General features: G+C 49.3%; 6 protein-coding genes across 6 annotated transcripts; 4 read left to right on the forward strand and 2 right to left on the reverse strand.

The window, feature by feature from the left end:
* Positions 1 to 2,837: 2,837 nt before the first annotated feature.
* On the forward strand, positions 2,838 to 3,275 carry FPOAC1_013619 (uncharacterized protein; the record flags this gene model as incomplete). Its single annotated transcript, XM_044857960.1, has 1 exon — positions 2,838 to 3,275. The coding sequence occupies one exon, from the start codon at positions 2,838 to 2,840 to the stop codon at positions 3,273 to 3,275; it is 438 nt and encodes a 145-aa protein (XP_044701342.1).
* Positions 3,276 to 8,142: 4,867 nt separating this feature from the next.
* Positions 8,143 to 10,540, forward strand: FPOAC1_013620 (uncharacterized protein; the record flags this gene model as incomplete). The annotated part of the gene is made up of 2 exons (XM_044857961.1): positions 8,143 to 8,287; positions 8,346 to 10,540. 2 exons carry the CDS (start codon positions 8,143 to 8,145, stop codon positions 10,538 to 10,540), a joined length of 2,340 nt encoding a protein of 779 aa, XP_044701343.1.
* Positions 10,541 to 12,678: 2,138 nt separating this feature from the next.
* Positions 12,679 to 15,720, reverse strand: FPOAC1_013621 (uncharacterized protein; the record flags this gene model as incomplete). The annotated part of the gene is made up of 3 exons (XM_044857962.1): positions 12,679 to 13,596; positions 13,643 to 15,232; positions 15,295 to 15,720. The coding sequence occupies 3 exons, from the start codon at positions 15,718 to 15,720 to the stop codon at positions 12,679 to 12,681; spliced, it is 2,934 nt and encodes a 977-aa protein (XP_044701344.1).
* A 3,223-nt stretch (positions 15,721 to 18,943) lies between these two features.
* FPOAC1_013622 (uncharacterized protein) lies at positions 18,944 to 20,610 on the reverse strand (the record flags this gene model as incomplete). The annotated part of the gene is made up of 2 exons (XM_044857963.1): positions 18,944 to 19,415; positions 19,466 to 20,610. The coding sequence occupies 2 exons, from the start codon at positions 20,608 to 20,610 to the stop codon at positions 18,944 to 18,946; spliced, it is 1,617 nt and encodes a 538-aa protein (XP_044701345.1).
* Positions 20,611 to 20,863: 253 nt separating this feature from the next.
* FPOAC1_013623 (uncharacterized protein) lies at positions 20,864 to 21,764 on the forward strand (the record flags this gene model as incomplete). Its single annotated transcript, XM_044857964.1, has 2 exons — positions 20,864 to 20,932; positions 20,988 to 21,764. The coding sequence occupies 2 exons, from the start codon at positions 20,864 to 20,866 to the stop codon at positions 21,762 to 21,764; spliced, it is 846 nt and encodes a 281-aa protein (XP_044701346.1).
* A 1,113-nt stretch (positions 21,765 to 22,877) lies between these two features.
* On the forward strand, positions 22,878 to 23,499 carry FPOAC1_013624 (uncharacterized protein; the record flags this gene model as incomplete). The annotated part of the gene is made up of 2 exons (XM_044857965.1): positions 22,878 to 22,958; positions 23,014 to 23,499. The coding sequence occupies 2 exons, from the start codon at positions 22,878 to 22,880 to the stop codon at positions 23,497 to 23,499; spliced, it is 567 nt and encodes a 188-aa protein (XP_044701347.1).
* Positions 23,500 to 23,733: the final 234 nt, after the last annotated feature.

Consider the following 23,733-nt stretch of genomic DNA (forward strand, 5'->3'; position numbering starts at 1 on the left):
TGCAACCACTTGATAACGGCGTGTTTAATGCTTCTAAAACTGCCTACCGCAAAGAACTCCAAAAGCTGACGAGCCTGACTGATTCTGCGCCAGTGGATAAGGTCAACTTCATTAAGGCCTACGCTAAGGCTAGGGAAGTGGGAATGACGAAGAAAAACATCCTCTCAGGCTGGAGAGTGACTGGAAACTGGCCGATTTCACGACGTAAAGCACTTACACATCCTGAGATTCAACCAGAGAAGAAGGAAGTAACGCCTACATCAGATGGCCACAGGGACGGGCAAATCGACTCTGATAACACACCAAAGACCAGCCGCCATATCAGAGATCTAGGCAAAAATAAGACCCCATCGACAAGAAGACGCTATTCAGTGATATCCAAAGGGTTTGAAGCTCAAGAATCGAAGATTGCCTCCTTAAGCACAAGAGTAGCCAGCTTAGAGGAGGAAGTTGGGCGGTTGAGCAGAGGCAATAAGAGAAAGGCGATACCGAATCCCAACAGGAAGTTCATGACACTAGCCGAGGCTCTAGTGGCTGGTGACGCTATTTCAGAACCAAATCAAGCAGCTGACGAGACAGAGGCTGTTGAGGAAGTGATTGAGGTGGGAGGAGCGGAAGAGGATGAGAGCACAAATTCGGAGGCAGAAGAATTACCTGCCGCACGAACTCGCGCAGGCCGTGTAGTCAAGAGACCAAGAGGATATTAAGTTGCATGTAATTCTAAACCGAGAAATAGCAATCAATTTGTTTTTCGTATTTCTGGTGACTCTTTGTAAGGTGGCTGAAAAGTAGCAGTTTGTATTGGGAAACTTTTTTTTTGCTTATCAGTGGAGGGGTCTTATCGGTAGAGGGGTACTGCATGGTACCCCAGACCCAGCCAGTACCTCAACCTGTCCCTCATCCTCCACAGCAAGAGTCTCAAACTCAAACTCTTTCAGCACCAGCCACAACCTCTACGACCCAAATTCCAACATGGCTGACAGCACCCACCAACAGTTTCCACTTTCCGGATAATGAAACCCATCAAACAATCATCCCTCCACGTACGCGACCGATACCTCCAGCTCCGTCAATCAACAGATTTACGCGACCGACGTAGACAGCATTCCTCCGATCTGAACCTACGACTCCTCGAACACCAACACAAGAGAATGCTCAGCATGTAACTACTTCCGACAGGAATCAAAGCCAAGCTGAGACAGTATCTTCACAGAGGCAGTTGCCTGAACAGCCAGGTCCATTGAATTTACCCACGAAACTCCCTGGAGATTTATCTTGTCCGGAAGGTCGAAGGAATTTCTCTTTCAATTACGGAAGTCGCCTGTATTCCCCTATACAGGAAGAGCAGCAATCGTGGCCAGTGATGCCAGTCACTCAGGCGGAACCAGTAGCCTTGTCTCATCAGGCAGTTACCACTTCCAGTCACGAGATATAGTATACTTAACGGGAACCAGTCTTCCCTATTGCTGCTTCCAGTCAGCACTTCCCGTTTGTGGAGTGGTATGTTTCTGCGAGAAAGGCCAAGAACTGTGCGAGGAGGAAGAGTAAAGCTAGGGGGCAAGCTCGTCCTCCTCTTCCTCTGATGATAGAACAGGACTGGCCTGGTGGTAGTTCCGATGAGAAAGATAATACTTTGACTGAGGAATCAAGTGATATTTCTTATGATGAAGTTGAGTTGAAGCAGCTAAAAAAGACGTTTAAGTCTAAACGAAAGTTAAATGAGATTGTTGGTGATAATGCATGTGAGAAGGGGAAGAATGAGATTAATAGGAATAAGAAGGGGAATAGGACGCGGAACAGTAAGAATAAGTATCAACGAAGGAGAGGTGATAACGCCGACGGTGAAGAGGGGGAGAAGAGAAAAACAGGGAAAGACAAGACTAGATTACGGCCTAAGAGTCGCAATAGAGGGAAGAGAAGGGAGTAAAAGAGTTGTGTAAGGTACATAACAGGAGGATGGTTTTGTTGCAATTATTTGCGCTTTGGATTCCGTATTTGTAGCATCTTCTCGTTGTTACTATAGACTGAATCGAATGTTTGAACATCAACCAGATCTCAAGCTGAAGGTTGACTGAAGTAGGATTTGAACAGAATATTCCCTGAAGCTGAGCTGTTGGATAGATCAAATGTCCGTCGTCAATATGAAGACTAAATTTGCCTATCGTAGCTGCTTATTTATGCTGCGATTTGTGTATATTGTCGCGTTATAGCATTTTAAGACCGACTTGTATAGAACCATCAGTGAGCCTAAGATATGTAGTCAGATCGACTCTGCTGGGCTGCGTGATATGGGATGATTTGAAGGACCCATCACCACAACAGGGAAATACTAGCGAAGGCCAGATTTTAGATCTTTGAATGGGTAAATCGCCACTGTTACTGAGATTTCTTTCTGTCGATTGCCTATGAGTCGAGTCTCATGTCAAGAAACCACTACGAGGTGCAATAAACACAGAAAAATAGCACCAGACTCAATACAAGACAGTGATCTTGTTGGACTGGACTAGCATTGGAGTGGATTTGGATGGAGTGGATTTGGATGGAGTGGATTTGGCTGGACTGGATTCACAGTTTCAGAAATTTGGACTGGGAGCGCCAATGGACCATTCCTAATTAGGAAAGAGGCGAGCCCGAACCCCACTCTTTGTTTCAGGCACATTGTTTCCGTGTGGTGTTGATTGGTCTCCACGATGCTAAATCCGTCAAGTCCCATCGGCAAACCAAGTCAGTAATGCAGCGCGAAGGTGAGACGTCCGTTTGCCTACATAATATGCAGCAGCACAAACCCGATAACATGCCCTTTACCATTTGACCAACAATGTAATTGACGTCCCAGAATGGCCGCACCAACAATCACCCACTTCTTCTCTCGTTCTTCTAATAGGTCTTCAGAATCAGATAATGTTGTTCTCGCTCCAGAATCGATCAACAATACCGGTAGTCGCGATCCAGACGCCCTGATCCAGCCAGATGAGTTCAAGCTTCAGGGCGAGCAATATACTCGCTGTTCTGTGATCGCAAGAGGCCCTAGGTCAACAAAGAAACGCACGTCGGTGATCTGGCTATACGGTGAGGATCTACAGTCAAAGAGAGATCGGAAACGGGTATGGTACTGCTACCTCTGCGAGAAACAGCGCCGTCAACAAGAACTTCCAGCAGTCTCAAATGGCAATTCTACGGCACTTGATCATATCCACCTGAAACATCATATCGACAAGACTACTGGAGAACTCAAGTCCTTTCGAGGAGACTCGGTGGACTCGAGCCAGAGCTAGAAATAAGTCTCTTATATCTATCTTTTTACTATTAGTAGTCTTGGCCTTATAAAGCACATAAGAAGCGTAAGTAGTATCTTCTATTATTATACTGACTAGACTTATCAACTATATTATTTCTTTATTATATTACCATATGAAGTAGTTAGGTATATTAAATAAAAATATATAATTATCTATAAAGGACTGATTTAAATCGCCAAAACGTAGAATGTAAAATACCTGTATAACTTAGGCACCTGACCACTTCTAAATAATAAGTACTATCTTGACCTTCCTTAGCTGCCAAACATCTTAGTTCATCACGAATGGAAACCTGGTGGTGCCTAGAATGTCCTTTTGTTTGTTGGAGACCACGGTCTAGTAGGAATTGAACTGTGGCCAGTCTTTGATTGCGATCGATGGTTGGTAATCCATTAGGGGGGTCGAAGTTCTCTGCCATGTAGTACTTGTATCCAAAAATTGCGTTTTCTAAAAGACCTATCCCGTTTTTCGGATTCCATTGCTGAGGAAAACTCCTCTTGGTGATTAGTCTTTTTTGTAAGTAAGGGAGGATAGAGAACTGGGCCACCAAGCCCAGGAATGTGTTGGGGAGTCCTCTTCTGTGGTCAAATACATCTTGTACTGATGACCAGTGCATCTCTGGACTTTGGAGTTGGAACACTGTCGGCCAAGTACCTTGAGTCCTCCAGATAGCCTCGGAAGCAGCCCTATCAAATGTATCTAGTGTTTGAACCAGGGTCTCTAAGTTGCCTTGCGAGCTATGAGCCGAGCACTGGCTAGCGTACCATAACGCTCTCATGATAGCCAGCCAGAAATGGCTTGGTGCATAGTCCGAAGTGGTATCACTGTCAAACATCAACAGGGTTTCGCCCTGCAGCAGAACTAGATGTGGCTCGAAATTGCTTGCGCATGAAGCACATAACTCCTCCCATATACCATCCAGGACCACCTAATGCATAACCCCACCTAATGCATAACCAAAATTTCGCTCCTCCCATACAAAATCCAAATTTTCAATTGCATTGTACTCGGCCAGGCATGAAGATACTCGCGCACGAAGACCTGCACTATATTGCTTTTTTCATCAAACTTTCATATCGGCTTGAACCTTTCCCGTTCCGCCCCGTAGCCTGGTTCTCTAGCCCTTTGAATCTTGTCGCATTTCACCTCATGTACCCTACGCGACTCCATCCACTCAAGCCGAACTTTCACCTAATTTACTCGCCACAACTCCTTTCGTAATGATTCGCCGTAATTATACCGAGGATGACGTAGCTGAGGCTATCTTCGATACCACCGATAGAGGCCTCTCACAGAATGAGGCGGCCCAGAAGCGTGTAGTACCTCAGTGGACCATTTCGAGACGACTTTCCGGTCAAGCAAGCAGGAATGAACGTATCCAGGCCCACCAGCGTATTTCAAAGAGCCAGGAGGAGACGCTTATCCGTTGGGTGCTGCGACAAGAGTCCCTGGGCTATGCTCCCTCGCACAGCCAGGTCCGCGCCTGTGCCGAGGCCATCCTTCAACAACAAGGCGATAACAAACCTTTGGGCAAGCACTGGACCACCAGGTTCGTCAAGCGTCACCCAAAACTATCTACCAAGCTTGGAAAACGTCAAGAAGCCGCCATATTTGACGGCTTTACTCCAAAGGCGGTCAATTGGTACTTCGATATCAGGGAGAACGAGTACGGCTGGATCAAGCCTGAGAACACAGTTAACGTGGACGAGGGCGGTATAATGGTGGGTTTCGGTAAGTCTGCTACAAGTACACTATGGGTTCTTATAGGGTGTAGCTAATTTATTGTCCATGAGGCCTGGACAGCCTCGTAATCGGGGAGCTCTGACCCGAAGAAGAAGGCGATGTTGAAAGGCGTTCAGTCGCGCACGTGGACCTCGTTTATTGAGGCTGTCACCGCAACTGGCCGTGCTTTGAAACCGGGAATTATCTTTAAAGGAAAAGAGCTGCAGAAGCAGTGGTTCCTTAACGAATTCGAATTAATAGCGGACTGGCACTACATCACATCACCGAACGGCTGGACCGACAACCACATAGCTCTCGAGTGGTTGAAAGACGTCTATTTGCCTCAAACGGAGCCTCGTGATGCATCGGATGCGAGACTTATTATCCTCGACGGCCACGGGAGCCATGCGCAGGTGAGCATTTCGGTGATTTCGCCGCTGAGTCACCCGCTATAGGGTCGCTGACCAGCAGTCAGGATGAGTGGATGGCTACGTGCTTTCTGAACAACGTCTACTGCTGTTACTTACCAGCACATTGTTCCCATGGTCTGCAGCCATTAGATAATGGAATTTTTAATGTCATCAAAGGTGCGTACCGGAAAGAACTCCAAAAGCTGGCTAGTTTGTCCGATTCTGCGCCGGTTGACAAAGTCAACTTTATCCGGGCATACGCGAAAGCCAGGGAGGCGGGCATGAGGAAGGATATTATCTTATCCGGCTGGAGGTTTACTGGAAATTGGCCAATAAATCGGTACAAAGCTCTAGCACATCCGGAAATTCAGCCGGACAAAGAAAAACTGCTGGAAGAGTTCAAGACGCCGAGCCCTCCTCAACTGCACTCAGATGATACGCCGAAAACGAGCCGGCAAGTGAGGGAAATGGCCAAACACCGCAGTCGTCCGACCAGGCGGAAGTATAGTAAGATCGCAAAGGGGTTAGAAGCTTTAGAGATGAAGGTGGCCGTTCAGAATGCGCGGATTACTGGCCTCGAGGAGCAGATGGCCCAGCTGCGGCGAGGGAAGAAAAGAAAGGCGGTACCGAACCCGAACCGACGATTCATGACTCTGGCGGAGAGTCTAGCGGCTGGAGAGGCTCTTCCTGACGCAAAGGATGCAGAAATAGAGGTGGTTGTGGATGAGGAGGTCGAGTCGGTGATTGAGGTGGGTGTCAGGTCAGAGGACGAAAGTGAGGACTTTATGGTCGTAACAAAGCACTGCCAGCGCACACGGAGCGGTCGGGAGGTCAAAAAACCACGCAGACAGTAAAAATTGGCCAATTTTCTAGATACTTTCTCCAAAGTCTCATTTATTAATTGAGAATCGGGCCTGTTTTTGTGGACATCAAAATTTGGATTTTGTATGAGAGGAGCGAAATTTTGGTTATGCATTAGGTGGGGTTATGCATTAGGTGGTCCTGGATGGTAGTATTTGCTTCTTTAAGATTTCGGACCTGATCTCTCAATAAGACGACCTCATGCATAACTGCTAACGTTGCCTTAGTGTTCGACTTAATAGCCTCTATTATTGACTCTGGGGAGCTGCTACTATGCATGATAACTCGTCTAGTTAGGTATTCGGATTGAGATTAAGCCTCTCTTACTGTCTTTGGGGTCTTTGAAACCCATGGACTAGACAGTTGGCTTGCCTCCCCGGGAGGCGTTGGAGTCCGTAGCTGTATATCAAGCTTTGAGATAACAGTTTCCGGGTTAAGAGGATAAAGCCCAGCTCCTCTAAATGCCCCTCGGATGTTGCTTTCTGTAAAAGTAACTTGAAAAGCGGCATAAAAGGCTGGGAAAAACTCGGTCTTGGAAATATGGGTTATAGAGCATCTGATCAGATGCTCTATTTCTCGACCATAAGCATTCTTCAGTACTGAGAAACACCCGACATCGAGAGGCTGGAGCAAGTGGGATGCATGAGCAGGCATACAAAGTGTAATGATCTTGTGATCCTGACAATATCTCTCAAAGTCAACGGAGTGGTGACTTTCGTGACCATCGATGATCAAGAGACGATAGAGACTAACTGATCGCTTCGCTGTTAATCGATCGAAGTGCCTTAGCCACTCAAGACCCAGTTCGTTATTTGTCCATCCATTTTGGCTCGTTGCAATAACCCAATCAGCGGGAAGGTTGCTTTCTCGGTACCAATTCGCAAGATGATACTGGCCTGAACTAATGATAAACGGCGGGATCGATTGGCCTTCAGCGTTTATCGCTGGAATTGCGGTAATCCATTCACGGTTTCCAGGCTGCACTGATTTTGGCCTTCCTTGCCTTTCTGAGCCTGTGACAACCATCCCGGACTGTATCAGGCCCATCATAAAGCCAGTCTCATCGAAGTTCCAGATATCACCGGATTGGATGCTGTACTTTGCGATTGTGTTCTGTACAAGCCTAAACCAGCCACGAATAATCGTAGGATCTTCGCATTTAGCTCTCTGGTAGTCATATCTCCGAAAGATACGCGTCTTTAGCTCTGGTTGTCGTTTGACGAAGTTATGAGCCCAGCGCTTGCCAACAGGTGATGCATCGCGGTCAGCAAGCAGGGAATTAGCCATTTCTTCCACAAAACGCTGTCGCGAGGGGAATCCTTGCGAATCTAGGTTAGGAATAAACTGAACTACAGTCTGTTCTTCCAGATCAGATAGTCGCCGCAAATTTGGGCCGGAATCACGTCGTGATTGAATGCCATTATGGCGGCGCCATAACTGCATTCGGCCAACTTCATAGATCTCTGCAGCGCGTCGGAGACTTAGATTTGAGTCATTTTGAAGGGCTTGAAGGGCCAGAAGGATTCTAGCTTTATTTGAAGACTGTGACATATTGCATTGTTGATAATTATCTGATTAGATTAAAATATTGTAAGGTAAGGGATTTTTGTCACGCTCGCTTGTATGTCACGCTCGCTTATCAAGCACGTTATCATATTAACTTATGGGCCTCGCCGTCGGTTCTCAATATTGTCGCCAATCAGATTCTAGTGGCGAGAACTAAACCCGTTTCATTTCAGTTAATATGCTGACTAAGTATAACGGATCAAAGATTTGCCGTCAGTTGCTCAGTCCACAGAAACGCGACGTTCGCCCTCTCTTCTTGTCTTTCTGAACGTGTCCCATCCGCCATGAGAAATGAATCGCAGTCCAAGGCCATTGAGGACAACCCTATTGGGAATGGCCTTGATGCCTTTCATGCGTCTTTCGATTCGATATGCGAAGGCGCGGGTATCTCCTCCACTCCAGACGCGTTAGACAAATTTGCCCAAGAAGGTAATAGGTAGTCATCAAACATTTTGTTCTAGGCCGCCCTCGTCTAACCTTCGTGTAGATCTCCAAAATATTATCCTTGTCCTTGTTTCGGCGCTACAAATCCTCCCGGCTTCTCGTCTGCTTCGAGCCAGTAACGGAAGAACGCTCTTCAGCGAACTATCAAGACTCAATGCAGCGATTACATCTGACGACTTCGACCTTGATTCAATTAAGTCTCTTCTGAAATCAGCCCTAGCCAGCGAGCCTGATGCCCTTATCTGGGATCGAGTCTATGACGCTGTCGCCGAATCCACGCCGCCTCCCCGACCGATAGCCTCTTCCTTCCAACAGACCCCATGGTTGCGCAATACAAGCAGCTTCGCAAACTCGTCCGAACATCGCAAATACGTGGACGACGTGCTGAAGGAGGAGCTTGGATCTATGTATGTCGGGGTCCGTCACTTTCATAATGCATACTTTGGAGGCGTGGCCGGCCTTGACGCAGCCTCCCAGGCGTTCTTCAAGCAATGCGTGGAAGGCAGCGATCCACTCTTTGAGGACGGTTGGAAGGGATGGCCCAGGGATGCGAACCAAGATGATGTGCTGAGCTGGTTTGCCGACTTCAGCGACAAACTAGCGACATTCGCAGGCAGCCACGGGTCAATCCCAACGCATCGGCATCGACGACGGCCTCTTGCCCAGCCCAATAAGCCAATACAAGGTTCTACAGGAGAGCGCAAGTTGGACGTCGGTTTTGTCAAGGATACGAGTGCTGGGAAAGACTCGCGGTGCCACTGGTCGCAGATCTTGGTGCCTGGAGAGCTGAAGAGCAACCCGTCCGCCGACAAGGCCTCGATGGCGTGGCTTGATCTGGGGAGGTACGCGAGGGAGGTGCTGGCTGCGCAGAACGACCGTCGCTTCGTTTTGGGCTTTACCATCTGCGGGTCCCTCATGAGGGTATGGGCATTTGACCGGCTCGGGGGCATCGCATCGGAGCAGTTCGACATTAACAAAGATGGGCGTCAGTTTGTGTCCACGATCCTTGGCTTTCTCTGGATGAACGAGGAGCAGCTAGGGTTCGACCCGACAATCATGACGGCAAACGGGGAGCGATTCATCGAGGTCGATCGGAATGGTTCGACCGAGCGGATCATCATCGACGAGGTGATGCAGCGGGCGCCTTGCATAGCTGGTCGAGCGACGACATGTTGGAAAGCCCATCCCGAAGGACGGCCGGAGATGCTGCTTGTCATTAAGGATTCGTGGCAATATCCGGAACGAGATGAAGAAGGCGAACTACTACGTGAGGCGACTGACAAGGGTGTCGTTAACGTAGCCCGGTACTATCACCACGAGACGGTACAGATTGACGGGGCAGATGATGACATCCGGAATAATGTTCGGAGAGGGCTGGATATTACGCAAGCTGCGAACTACCGTCCGGAACGACCAATACGGCGGAGCAATGTCGCGTCTGGCGCACCGAGAGACGATCGCGGCAGAGCCGGTGCCAGCAGAAAGCGGTCATCTAGCCAAATCAGCGCTCCTCTTCCTTCTAGCAAGCGGTCCTGTTCTGTGTCTTCAGCGAAGGCCGCCAGTTCACTACCAAATCGGGTACATCGACGTGTCATTCTCCGAGACTATGGGATGCCTATCTACAAGGCGAGCTCTCGGTCGGCTCTACTTGCTGCATTCGAGCGCTGCATCGAGGGACACGAGTCCTTGCACAAGGCAGGCTTGCTTCATAGAGACATCTCGATCAACAATCTCATGATCAACGAGGACGATGATAACCCCTCCTGGCCTTCCTTCTTGATTGACCTTGACCTGGCTATCACAGAGCCGCGAGAGGCTGCGTCAGGAGCAAAGGGGAAGACTGGAACACGGGCTTTCATGGCAATTGGGGCGCTCCTAGGTGAGCAACATTCTTTTATGCACGATCTTGAGTCATTCTTCTGGGTGCTATTCTGGATATGCATCCACTATGACGGACCAGACAAGAGCAGGGCTGTTCCACAGTTTGATAAATGGAACTACGCAGATATGGAGGAGTTAGCAAAACTCAAGTTGGGAACTGTGACAAAGGAGTCGATTTTTGTGGCCACCATCACGAATAATTTCACAACCTATTACAATCCACTTATCTCATTATTGAATGGACTACGGAAGATTGTTTTCCCTCGGGATAAGCCTTGGGAACGAGAAGATGACAAGCTCTATACTCGATTAAGAGAGATTCTCCGGAAAGATTGGGAAGCTTATAGTACTAGTTAGCGTTAGGTAGAATAGCGCTGGCAATTGTTTGTACCATGCAGTACCTACCCCCGGTACGTACCCACCGCTCGTACACCCAAAATATTTCCTCCCCATACAAAATGCAACTTTTCAACGTCGTACTAAAAAATTACCAAAAATGGCAACAACGTGACGTTTCATATGAATAGGTTTCAATTTGCTCAAAGTTAAATATCTTCTACGGAGGAAGGGCCAGAAAGTTTTGTCCAACTCTAAAACCTACCTCGGTCAACAAAAAGCAAAGATACCTTTAAATAACGTACATGATAAGCGGGTGCAACAGACAAGCGAGTGCAACAAAAAATCCCGCAATTTACATCTTCTCAACTTAATCAATTAATTTTCAACCACCAAATATGTCAGACCCAAATATTGAGGCTAGGATTCTTCTTGCACTTCGTGCCCTTCAAAATGACCCAAAATTAAGTCTCCGACGCGCCGCAGGCATCTACCAGGTCCGTTATTGGACTTTATATCGCCGGCAGAAGGGTATCCTTTCTACGCGTGATTCTATCCCAAAATCACGCAAACTATCTGATCTAGAAGAACAGATCATAGTTCAGTTCATTCTCGATCTGGATTCGCGAGGGTTTCCCCCGCGACTGCGTTGTGTTGAGGAGATGGCTAACCGATTGCTCGCCGACCGCGAGACGCCGCCTGTCGGCAAGCGCTGGGCCTCTAACTTCGTCAAGCGACACAAAGACCTCAAGACGCATTTCCCCCGTAAATATGACTACCAGAGAGCCAAATGTGAAGATCCGACCATTATTCGCAACTGGTTTAGGCTCGTAGCAAATGTAATTGCGAAGTATGGCATCCGACCTGATGAAATCTACAACTTTGACGAGACTGGCTTTATGATGGGCGTTATTGCGAGCGGAATGGTCGTCACAGATGCTGAAAGGCGTGGAAGACCAAAATCAGTGCAGCCTGGAAACCGGGAATGGATTACAGTCATTCAGGCGATCAATGCCGAGGGCCAAGCGATCCCGCCGTTCATCATAGGCGCGGGCCAATATCACCTCGCCCACTGGTACCGAGAAAGCAACCTCCCGGGCGATTGGGCTATTGCGACGAGTCCTAATGGCTGGACAGATAACGAGATAGGCCTCGAGTGGCTAAAGCACTTCGACCGGTGTACTACCAAGCAATCAAAGAATCGCTATCGTCTCCTGATCCTCGACGGACACCAAAGTCACCACTCGGTCGACTTTGAGAGATATTGCAAGGCAAATAAAATCATCACGCTTTGTATACCGCCTCATTCGTCTCATCTGCTGCAGCCTCTTGATGTCGGGTGCTTTGGCCTGCTTAAAAAGGCTTACGGGCGAGAAATCGAGCATTTGATCAGATGCTCCGTAACCCACATTTCCAAAACCGAGTTCTTGCCGGCTTTTTACACCGCCTACCAGGCCACAATGACAGAGAAAAATATTAAAGCAGCCTTTAGAGGAGCCGGACTTGCTCCTCTCGACCCAGAAAGTGTAATCTCGAAGCTCGATGTGCAGCTGCGGACTCCAACGCCTGTGGAGGAGGTAGTTAGCCCCTCGACCCCTTGGGTCTCAAAGACCCCAAAGACTATCCTTGAAGCCGACTCTCAGCTTGAATATCTTGAAAGGAGAATCAAAAGGCATAAAAGTAGCTCTCCAGAGTCGATTCTAGAAGCATTGAGGTCTTCTTCCAAGGGAACAAAAATAGTTATGCATAAGGTTGCCTTATTAGAGGCCAGGGTCCAAGATCTTGAACAGGCAAATAAGATACTAAGCCGGCGGCGGAGGGCAAAAAGAACCCGGCTACAGAAAGGAGGGGTGATGACAGTAGAGGAAGGAAGGCAAGTAATTGATCAAACGGATGTTGATGCGCAGGCGGTGGCTGGACCATCGAGAAGTGGTGGTCAAGGAGGGCCTACGCGAATGAAGGAAAGGCGCTGTGGAGCGTGCGGCAAGACAGGACATAATGCAAGGACCTGTCAGATAGTTGTCGCTATGTGTATGGAAGAATATAGCGATTAATTTTACTTAATTAATAGTCTGTTGTGTTTTTATCGCTATTTCTATCTGAGATGTTGGGATGTTGTGTTGCACTCGCTTGTCTGTTGCACCCGCTTATCATGTACGTTAGTTGTATTCCATGTCCGCCATAGAAATCCCCAATACCAAGACTCTTCCTGATAGGCAACCTATCACAACTCTGCTTCCCGAAACAGCTACTTTTCCGCCGCGGCATTCGGGAGGCAGCCAGAGTAAGTCCTTTCCGGCCGCTGTGACCCAGGTGCTGTCTGTGCAGGCAAGCATCGGGGCATGCGAAGATTGCCACGGCATAGCAGAACCGGGGCGAGATTGTGAGCTGCATGTCAGGGGAAATGTACCACAGTCTGTGACAATGCCACGCCCATCAAGCGTAAAAGATAGAACACCTGCATAGCCATGCAATGATACGAGGTCTCCGCACTCGCCCGTCTCGGCATTCCAGATCCGTATCGTCCCGTCATCATAGCTTGATGCCACCTTTTTCAAGTCGTGCGAGAACACCACCGAGTTGACATTGCTGATATGGCCCTTCAGCTCTCGCTCGCACTCGCCCGTCTCGGCATTCCAGATCCGTATCGTCTCGTCATCAGAGCCCGATGCCACCTTTTTCGAGTCGTGCGAGAACACCACCGAGCTGATATAGCTGCTATGGCCCTTTAGCTCTCGCTCGCACTCGCCCGTCTCGGCATTCCAGATCCGTATCGTCTCGTCATCAGAGCCCGATGCCACCTTTTTCGAGTCGTGCGAGAACACCACCGACCTGACCCAGCTGCTATGGCCCTCGAGAGTCAACAAGCATGCATCCCAGTTTTCCTCAACCTTTGGCAAATTGCTTATCCATTTTGGAATAAAGTTCTCGAATGTCCTTCGCACAACACTCTTCCTTGGGACAAAAGCCAGGCAACAATAAATCTGCAGCGGCGTTTCAGCAGCCACGGAAAAGTAGGCCTGAACAAAGCGCTCTGCATCAGCCACAAAGGTCGAAAGGCTCGAGCCCTCTAGGGTCTAATACCTGTCAGCGCGGCTCAGGCTCTAAGACACAGACACAAACCTCTACCCATCTCGCAAGTAACCTCAGGGTGTCAAGACATTCCTTGACTCGTCCGAGCAAACTCATCGCTTCAAGCCAATGCAGGAAGTGTGTGGTCAAGAAGCCATAAACATCCTTGTCATCGCTAAGCTTGGGTTCACCTGACGTCTGATGATACGCCCAGTGCATGCAAGCGTATTGGAGCTGTGAGGGCATCCTCTTCTCTAGTTGCCCAAAGTCTACTGAAGATCGACGCATGCCTGGGAAAGGTAGACTGCATATGTTCTTCTGCAAACCGCCGCGCATAATGCGCAAGCAGTGTTTTGCTAATATCTGGTGAGTATGTCTTTCTTCTACTCGAAACTCGGCCAACTCTCTTTCTTCCAGGCCTACGAGATAGTCCCGGAACGATAGATGGAGCAGTCGCACTGGCGCATCAAGAGTTTCCGGGATATCCAAAACCGAATGCAACGCACTTAGCCTAGTCGTTACCTTACTGACGTGAACATCGAGAAGTAGCGCAAGAGCACGCATTGACAATGGGTTAGCCAGTGTGACGATGGTGCCGACGATAAGGCGAAAGCTCTCGATGATGTCCAATCTCTCGCTTCCCGACCTATGAAGTACTTGTTGTCTTAGAACTGGCGAATATGTCATGTCGAGCTTAGAGCCTTGACCAGTACCTGCGACGTTGAGCACGCTCTGCAGAAGCTCATCAGGGCTTCCGATATATCGGTCGTTGATGAATCGGCAAAGAGTAGCGGCGAAGATAAAGAGAGGCACCGCCGCTTTAGTGAGCTTCCCGACGTTGGCTTCCCCAGGCCAGTCCATAGGTAGTTTCAGCTCTTCTACTGCATCCGTGTTGAAGTTGTTGCGAATGTTGGCGAACTCGTGCCGAAGAAAGACAGATATGTCGTGCTCAATGATCGGCAGCGGGATTTTGTGCAGTATCAGATCTTGGTGGGCATTGCCGATGGAGGAAAATCCAAGACGGATGGGAAGCTCGGGTCTACTAGTAACGAGCACTCGGACACATAAAGGACCCGCGAAGCGTAAGTTGGAGAAAAGTTGAAGAATGAGCTTGATGTCAGCATCCTTCTCGCACTCATCCAGCGCATCAACAACAATAAAAACCGATGGTCGAGATAACGACGTTGCCGTCGCTTTTAACAACGGCTCTCGAACAAGCTTCTCAAACTGCTCTCGAACAGCCTTGTCAGCAATCGCTGGATCAGCATTGACGGCACTCCTGATGTACGGCGCAACCGCCGGGGTGCTCCAAGCCAGACAACGGGCCACTGTAGACACGAACTTGGACAAGTTCCCTCGATCGACCTCTCCTCTCTTGAAAAAGAAGCTCGCACCGAGATCACCCTGCTTGGATCGCGAACGAGCGACAGTCCGCGAGATGGTCGATTTTCCTGTTCCAGCCTTGCCATTTAACCAGAATATTGTCTTTGATTTAGGGTCATCAATCCAGCAGTCGATTTCTTTGAGCAGCTCCTCACGCGTGTTTGGCAAGCACGTCGGGTTGTGTTCTTCGGCATGGGAGTCGAATGAAGCTCCTTCCGCGGCAGGCAGTTGACTGAGAATCGTTCGGTCATCGACGTTCTGAAGGATTACACTAAGTCGGGCTCATGTTAGCTCAGCCATTGTTCTCCGAATTACTTTACTTGCATCTGATCAATGTTCAACGCCAAAGAAATACTTCCTCTGCAGCGCTCCAGGGTTTGAATGACTCCCACGACATCTTTGCTTTCAAATGGCCATTTGAATGCACGCGCACCAAACCGGCTCATTGCCTTTCGGTGAGTCGAAGGTCGGAGCCGATGTTTAAGCTGTTCTAGCGTTGAGTGAGCATCTTCTATTGAAGATAGCAATTGTTGAGACGCCTTCAGCTCCATCCCACGAGGCTCTTTGAGGAGAGCCTCGAGCTTCTCGGTCGTGTTCTGAAAGGCAGCAACTTCGTCATGGAGCCTATCGATATCATCCTTGGCGTTCTTCACCTCCCGGGAATATTGCAAACATAGGGAAAGTACCTTGGCCGAAAGATCAACCACGGCGATGATGCTCGACGCGATGCCGAGCGCTTCTGCCATTGGAACTGGTCACTATGTTCACCTTCAGGTTCGTTGACAACAGCAACGGCGGCCTCCATCGTGCGGGGTCGACGAGGCTCAGTCCTTCCAAATATGCATGTTACACGTGACTCACAGGGTTCGGATCAATTCAACGAGCATCAATATAACACCTCGTTGATAGATAATAGATGATTACGTAATGACAGGTGGGTTGATTGATAGAAGTTGATAAACAAACGACATTGATTGATAGATGTTGGTATCCGTTGATAGGTGTTGCACCCATATTTGCTGACAAGCCAAGCCTCTAGCTGTTAATCCTCAGATTCTTCGACATCTGGTATCATGTTGCCCGTCCACTTCAACATTGGATCAAGATCCTGGATCACACCAGCGTGGTACCAGCTCCGGATGGTCTGACAGAGTGAAAGAGTATCGGCATGCAGTCGGTTGCGCAGAGGAACCACCATGTGACCGGTGACGCTAAACAGACGCTCGACCTCAGCACTCATGGGAAGTACAGTGTGTAGATCTAGAGCCATGCGTGATAGCCGAGGGTATTTTTGCCTTCTCTTGTGCCAGTAAAGACGCGGGTCCTCCACATGCTTATCGCCTGCAGCGTGATCATGCTCCCATAGTTCAAACTCATCCGGCTCCAGTTGCCGCTGGCGACGCACATGGTGACAAGGAGGCTGACGTTTGCCCGCTGACGTCTCGCCTTTGCTTTTTGAAGTTTGTGAATTTGTTGGTCGAAAGACGAAGGGCTTTCCTAGGCGGCTCGAGGACGTCTTCAGCGTCAATCGGCAAATCTTTGTACTGTTCACGCCATAGGCGGTACACCTGTTGCCTCGCTGCGTCGATCCAGTTGGGGTGATCTTCGTACCACCCGTCGAAAGCGTCCCAACGTTTCCCAGGATTCAGAACCGCGGCAGCGTAGATCAATGGTGATTCACCCACCTTCGCGTAGTAGGAATCGAGCTTCTTCCACGCATTGTTGACGTTCACGACCAAATGATCACCTTCAGGAAGACCTGCCACGATGCCCTTCGCAGTCTCGAGGCCGTCGAGGAGAAACTCATATGCATCAAGGATTTCCCAACTTGCGCCATGAATCTGGTCAATGGCTTCCTCGCCAAGGCTTCGCTGTTTCTCGCGAGACTGGGAGTCGCCCTGCAGGGATTTGATGACAAGCTCAAAATTGAGAAGGATGTCATGGAGAGCTTGTATTGCCTCCCAATCACTCTCTTCCAGCCTATTGCCTTCCTGGAGAAAGTAGGGTTCTCTGACGCCCTTCCTCAAGTTGCCGCATCTTGTTCGGTTCTCAGAGTCGAAATGTGCCCTAGCCTCGAATATGAAGGTATCGTAAAAAGGCTTTAGTCGAAGCGCGCGTTGCATCATGTAGAATTGCGAAAGCCATCGGGTGGCATTGTCGGTGACAACCTTAACTGGTTTATGGGCTTTGAACCCAGAGTCTTCTGCTGCCTCTCGAATGCGGTGCTCCTGGGCCGAGATAAGCTTCCTCGTCCATAGGTCTGACCGATTGACTTCTTGACAGAAGTTGTGAAGCTTCCCAATGGGTCCTCTCTTCCTCCACTGCTCGTGTTCGCGCTGCACAGTAAGCAGGCCATCGTTAACATCCCGCTCGAAAGACTCATAATCTTGGCCGAAAAGAAGGGCCTTTACAACCAAATTTATAACATGACCCAGGCAGCGAACTCTGCGCTCTGGCCAATGAAAGCCCAGGGCATCCCCGATTTCCGCCAAAGCCGTATCGTTGTTCGATGCATTGTCGACAGTGAAATATCCGATCTTCTTCTCGATATCGTAGGAGCTGATGACTTCGAGAACCGCAGCGGCGATATTCTTCCCAGTATGCCTGCCATCCATTTCAGGCAGACCAAGCACAATTTTGTGGGGTTGTGCCTGTCGGTCGCGATATACCTACGGCACTGACACCATAGAGTGAGAGGCCGTTTGTTGAAGTCCAGCCATCAAAAGCAAGATGAACTTGACCAGGGCTCTCCTGAAGCGTCTTGGCTACCAGCCCCTTGTTTTTTCTCGTATTCGCGAAACGCAATCGCCCGCACGCTCTTGTCGCTGATGTGCGCGCGTTGGATGCCGACCGAAGGGCTGAGATACTCGAGGACTTCGCGAAGAAAGGGATGTTGCGCGGTGCGGAAGGGCAGGTTGGCGCTGACCATCCACTTGACCATCTTGCGTTGGAACTCCTCCTTGTTGAAAGAGGCAACCAGTCGATTCGCCATAGCTTGCTGATTCGCGTCGTTGACGTCGAGGCCAAAGAACGAAACGACCGACATCTGATCCGCCATGTCATGTGGACGTTTCAGAGTATTCGGTACGGTTCGCTTCGCGCTCGCGTTGCGCACGTTGTGGAAGCTCGAGAGATGTAGCTCAACGTTGCTGAGGTTTCGAGCGTCGTAGTGTGAGGGTCGAAGGTCTCGCTTCTTAACGAAAAAGCCGCAGACCCATGTGGCACTGTTGCCCGCCTTTGAGATATCGAAGCCGAACTTCCATACCCATTGTCTTGTAGATGACCTGCGTTCACTGAGGGTGTAGCCTTTGAATCGTTCGAAGACGAAATCATGATCCTCGTCAGTAAGGTCCAGGGGGTCAGAACCTGTAAAGTTGGCATCATGAGCGTGGGGATGAGGGGAGGCTGATTTGCTTCGCAAAGGCGTTGACGGTGTGGATGATGGAGCAATGGTGGCCGAGCTCTGCATTTCGTCAGGTGGTTGCTGTTGGCGAACGCGTCAACGACGCGTCTCGTTGCGCGCGAAATATCTTGCCTCGGTCCGCCCACCTACCCTGCAGTCCGCCGTCAACAAACATCAACTTCATCAACGTTGATGCCATCTCGTTGAATTGATATGTCTTGGCGAGTAATGAAATTGATTGATAGATATTGAAACATCTCTGACGCCCGTTGATTGATGGTTGATGCTCGTTGAATTGATCCGAACCCTGAATTCACTACGAATTACCCAAGCTCTATACGAAAGGTATCGTCTAGTGCAACTTAGCCCGCGCAAGCCTCCAGATATCTATCTCAAGACGCTCTATGTCGCTTACTAGAGTTTTCACCATTCTCAGCATCCGTCAGAAGACTCAGAGCCTCTTTAGCTGTAAGTCTTGAATGGCATTGTGCTGGTGTCAGCATACGGATGCCGCACCATGCCAAGAACAGCGTTTCTCAAAGCTAGCAAGAAAATCAGCACCGCTCTTACACGATGTAAGTCGCACCAAGCCAGGTCATACCCTCATTATGAAGCTTGTTTAAAGATTCAATGGCTTCTCCATACATGTCTTGAAACTCTTTCTGCAACTGACTAGCCTCAGAGCCTGTTCTCCAAGGATTCTTCCACTGTCGCCATGGATGCCGCCCCGAAATCATCTCAATGGCCATGACGCCAATACTCCAGATATCAGCCAGCTCGTTATATCCCGTCATCTCTCGCTCAGGTGCTAGCCATCCGATCGTTCCGCCGGTTCCAGGCCGAGCAGGGTGATGTCTACCTGGGAAAGGGCTTTCCTCGGCATCGTCGAGATCGAGCAGCACTAGAGATATGCACTCGGTGGTCCATGTTCGGATGCCAATGTTGCCGGGTTTGAGGTCGCCGTGTATCCAGCGGTGGCTGTGGAGGAAGTTTGTGGCGCCAAGGATGTCTGTCAAAACGGTTGTGACGATAGATATCCTGGTTGGTGAGCTCGTGCGGTGAAGTTGTACCATTAGCGATGATCTCACCTTTCACGACCTTGTTTGAACAGACCCCTGGTGAGGGCGGTGGAAAGTATGTCCTGAGCAGCTGGTTCTTGAACGAACCAGACGTCTGCTATCCTATTCGCTGATCTCACATCATCCGTGATAACTTCGATAAGTCGCAGCAGCCGGTTTTCGTTCTTCCTCTGGCATAATGAAGCGAGTGTATCCAGCTTTGTCTGGACTTTCCGTGTGTGCTCCCTATCTCTCCCAACCTGCACTCTCTTCAGAGCAACACGTTGGCCATGGTCATTCGAAGCGATGCTGACCATTCCGGAAGCTCCTTTGCCTACAGTGCCTGCGCTAACAGTCCATTGTCCGATGGTGATGGGGCTGCTTTCAGATGGCGTTGGTGTCAGTGATAGCTCCAGCAGAGTTTTAGGAATCTGGAGGTGCTCGTCCAAGTAACGTTTGACTCTGCTGGGGTAGTCGTCGGCGTAAGATCCTCGAGCATACTGGATGCGGTAGTAGAGAGAGCCGAACGCCAGGCGAGCAGATGACTGGTTGAAAACTCTCTTCCTGGAGATCTTATCCCCGTTGACCATGGTGATGGATCTTTCGGTTATTGGCTGCACATATATAAAGCTTATTTCATCAATTTGGAGAATAGCCTGATTGCGTCGGACTTTGTACATCTTTTCGTTACCAGAACGCAAACAAAGGACAATATCGTTCAAATGAGGGCCATCTCTCAAAGAACCAACTACCCATCCTCTTGACGGATTTTGAGGGGGTTGATCAAGCGATATGAAGTAGTGGCCTTTCCAGATTAATTGCTCTTGACTCTTATCTTCTGACTTATTTGAGCGGAAAGATGATTTTGGATCCCGTGGCGATGAGATTGGTGATGATGATGAAAGGTTTTCCGATGTTGCTCTAAGTAATCGGCCGATTTCACGATCATTTTGCTGCTTTGAGGAAATCCACATGCATTTTCGTGTGTGTTGTCGTGCAGCTTGGAGATGAGGATCTTCGCTCTGTCCTTGCAGCCATTCAGCGACTTCACTAAACGCCAGTCGGGCCTCAGCGTTTTCTGGCGTAAGAATAATCGTAGCCCCTTCCGCTGAAGAGCCTGGTAAAGTAGGGTCTTCGACCGTCTCTTGGCTACTTGGGATATCTGATATATCCATAGCTTGAGTTATCTATTTGAGCTTGAGTTAGAAATAAACAATTCCTGGTGGGGTAAAATGATTATGGGTCTGGCGAGTGCAGGGTAAGGTACTAAGCTGGGGCTAAGATCTTAAGACGAAAGATGTGACCAATGACGTGCTGGTATGAACAAATCGTCATCAGCGGGATAATATTCTTCCGCCATCGACGCGTCAATTTGGCGTCAGGCCATTTGCTTCTCACCTCGACACCATTAATTAATCAGCGCCGCAAATGTTCCCAGGACAGAGAAAACGCGGCTGGCGACAATGCCTGGCCGATAGCTATGAAAAACAATACGGCGTAAGTACCCCAGTATGTCAAATCATGGTCTGAACTGTACTGATCATATCACAAGCCTCTCGATGACCCAGTCCCGACCTTCGGCGCCAAATTGGTGACATTTCCATCGACGCCGACTCTACCCATGTGCTTCGCCGGACCTGACCCCGACTTCCTCGAGGAACTTGATCGACTTCTCTCCGCCATTGAAGCCAACCCAGTACCCAAGTGTCTGCAGGGCTTGCGTTTCTATGAGCCCTCGGTCGAGATGAGCTGCTCCGACAACGACACCGACGATGAAGGCAGCGAAAGCTTTCGTGATTCGATGCGCGAGGTCAGGGTTCGCATATATGCGAGAGCCGGAATAGATATTGTTGCTGTTGAAGCTAAGCGACGGGCGCGAAGGCATGCGAGGGAGAAGAGACTCGAAGCCAGGGCAGCCGAATCGAACAGTACCAAATCTGCGCTTCCGTCACCACATGACCATGCTATCAAGCCCTCCAGTAATGCTACTAAAGCAGACACGGCTGGGTGTCAGGCCGAGCGCCAGAAGCGAAAGCGCCAAACAGAGGACGAGGAAGACCAGCCTCGTCGTAAGGTCGCCAAACCCAGCGACACAACCACAGCTCGATCAAAGCGACGAACTCGCCCATCATTCAAGCCGCAATCTTCATACAGTCCTCCACAAACACCTTCTCCCACCAACAGAGAACATACACAAGGACAAGCTGGCTCGCCGTCATCTCCCGACTCTCTCGTCGCACAACAACCTACACCCGAGGTTGACAGCTACTTGAAGCTCGGGAGGGCTCAGGAATCGCCAACTGCAGGAGCAGAATTGTCAGCAGGATGAACATTGTCGGGCGTATGAGATCTCGGTCTACGAGTTGAGGATGATGCCATGACGTGCTCCGACTTTTCCAGATGGGTTCATTACTGAACCTGAAGCTACGCCCTCCAGCCTGACCATCAGTATCAGCGGAAGAAGCGATAAAGCTACATATAAAGCTTCGCCACCACCTGATTGCGTCGCTTGAGCCTGCGCAGTCGAGCCATCGCGTGAAGCATCGAGTCTTTTCGTGTCTCGGCTACTCGAGCAGTTGGCTGTTGGAGACCATGCTCAGAACGACTCACCAGCCGGGACGTGCAATTACCGCGTCCTGACGAGGACGCGGACATCTGCTAGGTGCGCTTTCAGTGTTGGCGATGCGATGCTGTCGCTAGGCAGAGGCGCCCTGCTGGGAAGAACGCCCTTGATGAGGCGTACCATCAACCTTGGTCACAAGGAGGATTATGTTATATTAGCTACAAAGCCTTAGCGGCAGAGATGGAAAGCAATCCTTTTTCTAGCAGAAGAGGCATGCGCGACATCTGGGAGGCGGCTGAGAATAATGGAAAAGAGAAGCAGGAATTGTATTCAGCTTAATAATTAGGAATTCATTGCCGTTCTGAATCTCGGGATTCTGAAACCCGCCAGCCTCAAAACTCGAAATGTAGTTGTGGAGTTGTGCCAAATTGGGGGCTGACATAATCCGCACGCCTACGCGTGCAGAAGTGGAGAGGCGCCTAGGCGTGTCCCTATGGGGCCCCCGGATTATGTTTAGCGTAATGCGTAAGCCCAAAAGAGGGGAAATCGTCAGGCAGATAGCTTCTACAGAAAACAAGGCAGCTGATCTTGATATTGAGAGCACACTTAAAAAGTTAAATAATAAATAACTTGTGATAACTAGTTATAGACTTCACATGAGATACAATATATTATCCAGCTGGGTTATCCACCAAGAGATCCATAATAACCAGACATGGGTCTACGACCTTCAGAACTATCACGTGATGAACCAGGAAAATAGTTTGTGGTTTTCCGCTTTCCGCCGTTCAGAAAGTGGACAGTCCAAGAATCTCGACTTCTCTCTACTTAGCACACGACTCTTCCCACCTCTCAATTATCAACCAACTCGCTATCAACATGACGGGGAAGGATTGCACTACAACGCGTATCTCTGAGATCCTCCCATGGTACTATCAGTATCTTTTTATGATCTTTGAAGTAAACAGCCTGATGAATCCGTACCCTCTTGACCATCTGATTAACTTTTCCATAGCCAAGTGTTATCATTGTGTCTCTATCTCTGATCCCAGTATCACCATCTAATCACTTCCACTCCTTGGCTCCGACCGACAGTAATGGACCTTTCTGGTCGAACTCGGCTTTGCACAAGTCATGCGATGCGGAGACGGCCTGGAACACTCCGCAACTCCGTGGTCTCTGGTATTCATACATGGGGGCTCTTGCCTTCAGTGCTGTGATTGAGCCGCTACTATTATATGTGGCTCGGTACAAATTGCGAGACGTCTATGATGCAGAAGAAGTTATAAAAGCAGTCCTGTTCGCTTTCTTTGCATTTGATGTCTTTCACGCAGGTGCAACATTGGCCGTCACTGGTATACGGGCAGCACTCCCTGCATCTCGTATGCACATATACGCTATGGTTAATGTTTGGGTCCCTACTGCATGGATGGTTTTGCGGACATTGTGGGTAATGGGTGTTGCCAGAAAGTCTACCGTCAACAGGATGAAACGCGAATAAGCGATTGTTGGATCTGTCGCCACTACTCTATGTTATGGAAGGAATGATTGTGTCAGATGGTTGAGAAAGTGAGTTATTTGAATAAAGGCGTGATCTGCGTGCCTGGGCTGCCCGCTGACAGGGATTGAAAAAAGATACATAGATTGAAGGCCAATTTGGGTTGTAGCTGAGTTACAGTGAAATCCACAAAAATTTTCATGTAGAAGCTGCTTAAACTAGCCTAAGACTACCTAG

This window comes from Fusarium poae, assembly GCF_019609905.1.
Source record: "Fusarium poae strain DAOMC 252244 chromosome Unknown contig_2, whole genome shotgun sequence".
Classification (NCBI taxonomy): domain Eukaryota; kingdom Fungi; phylum Ascomycota; class Sordariomycetes; order Hypocreales; family Nectriaceae; genus Fusarium; species Fusarium poae.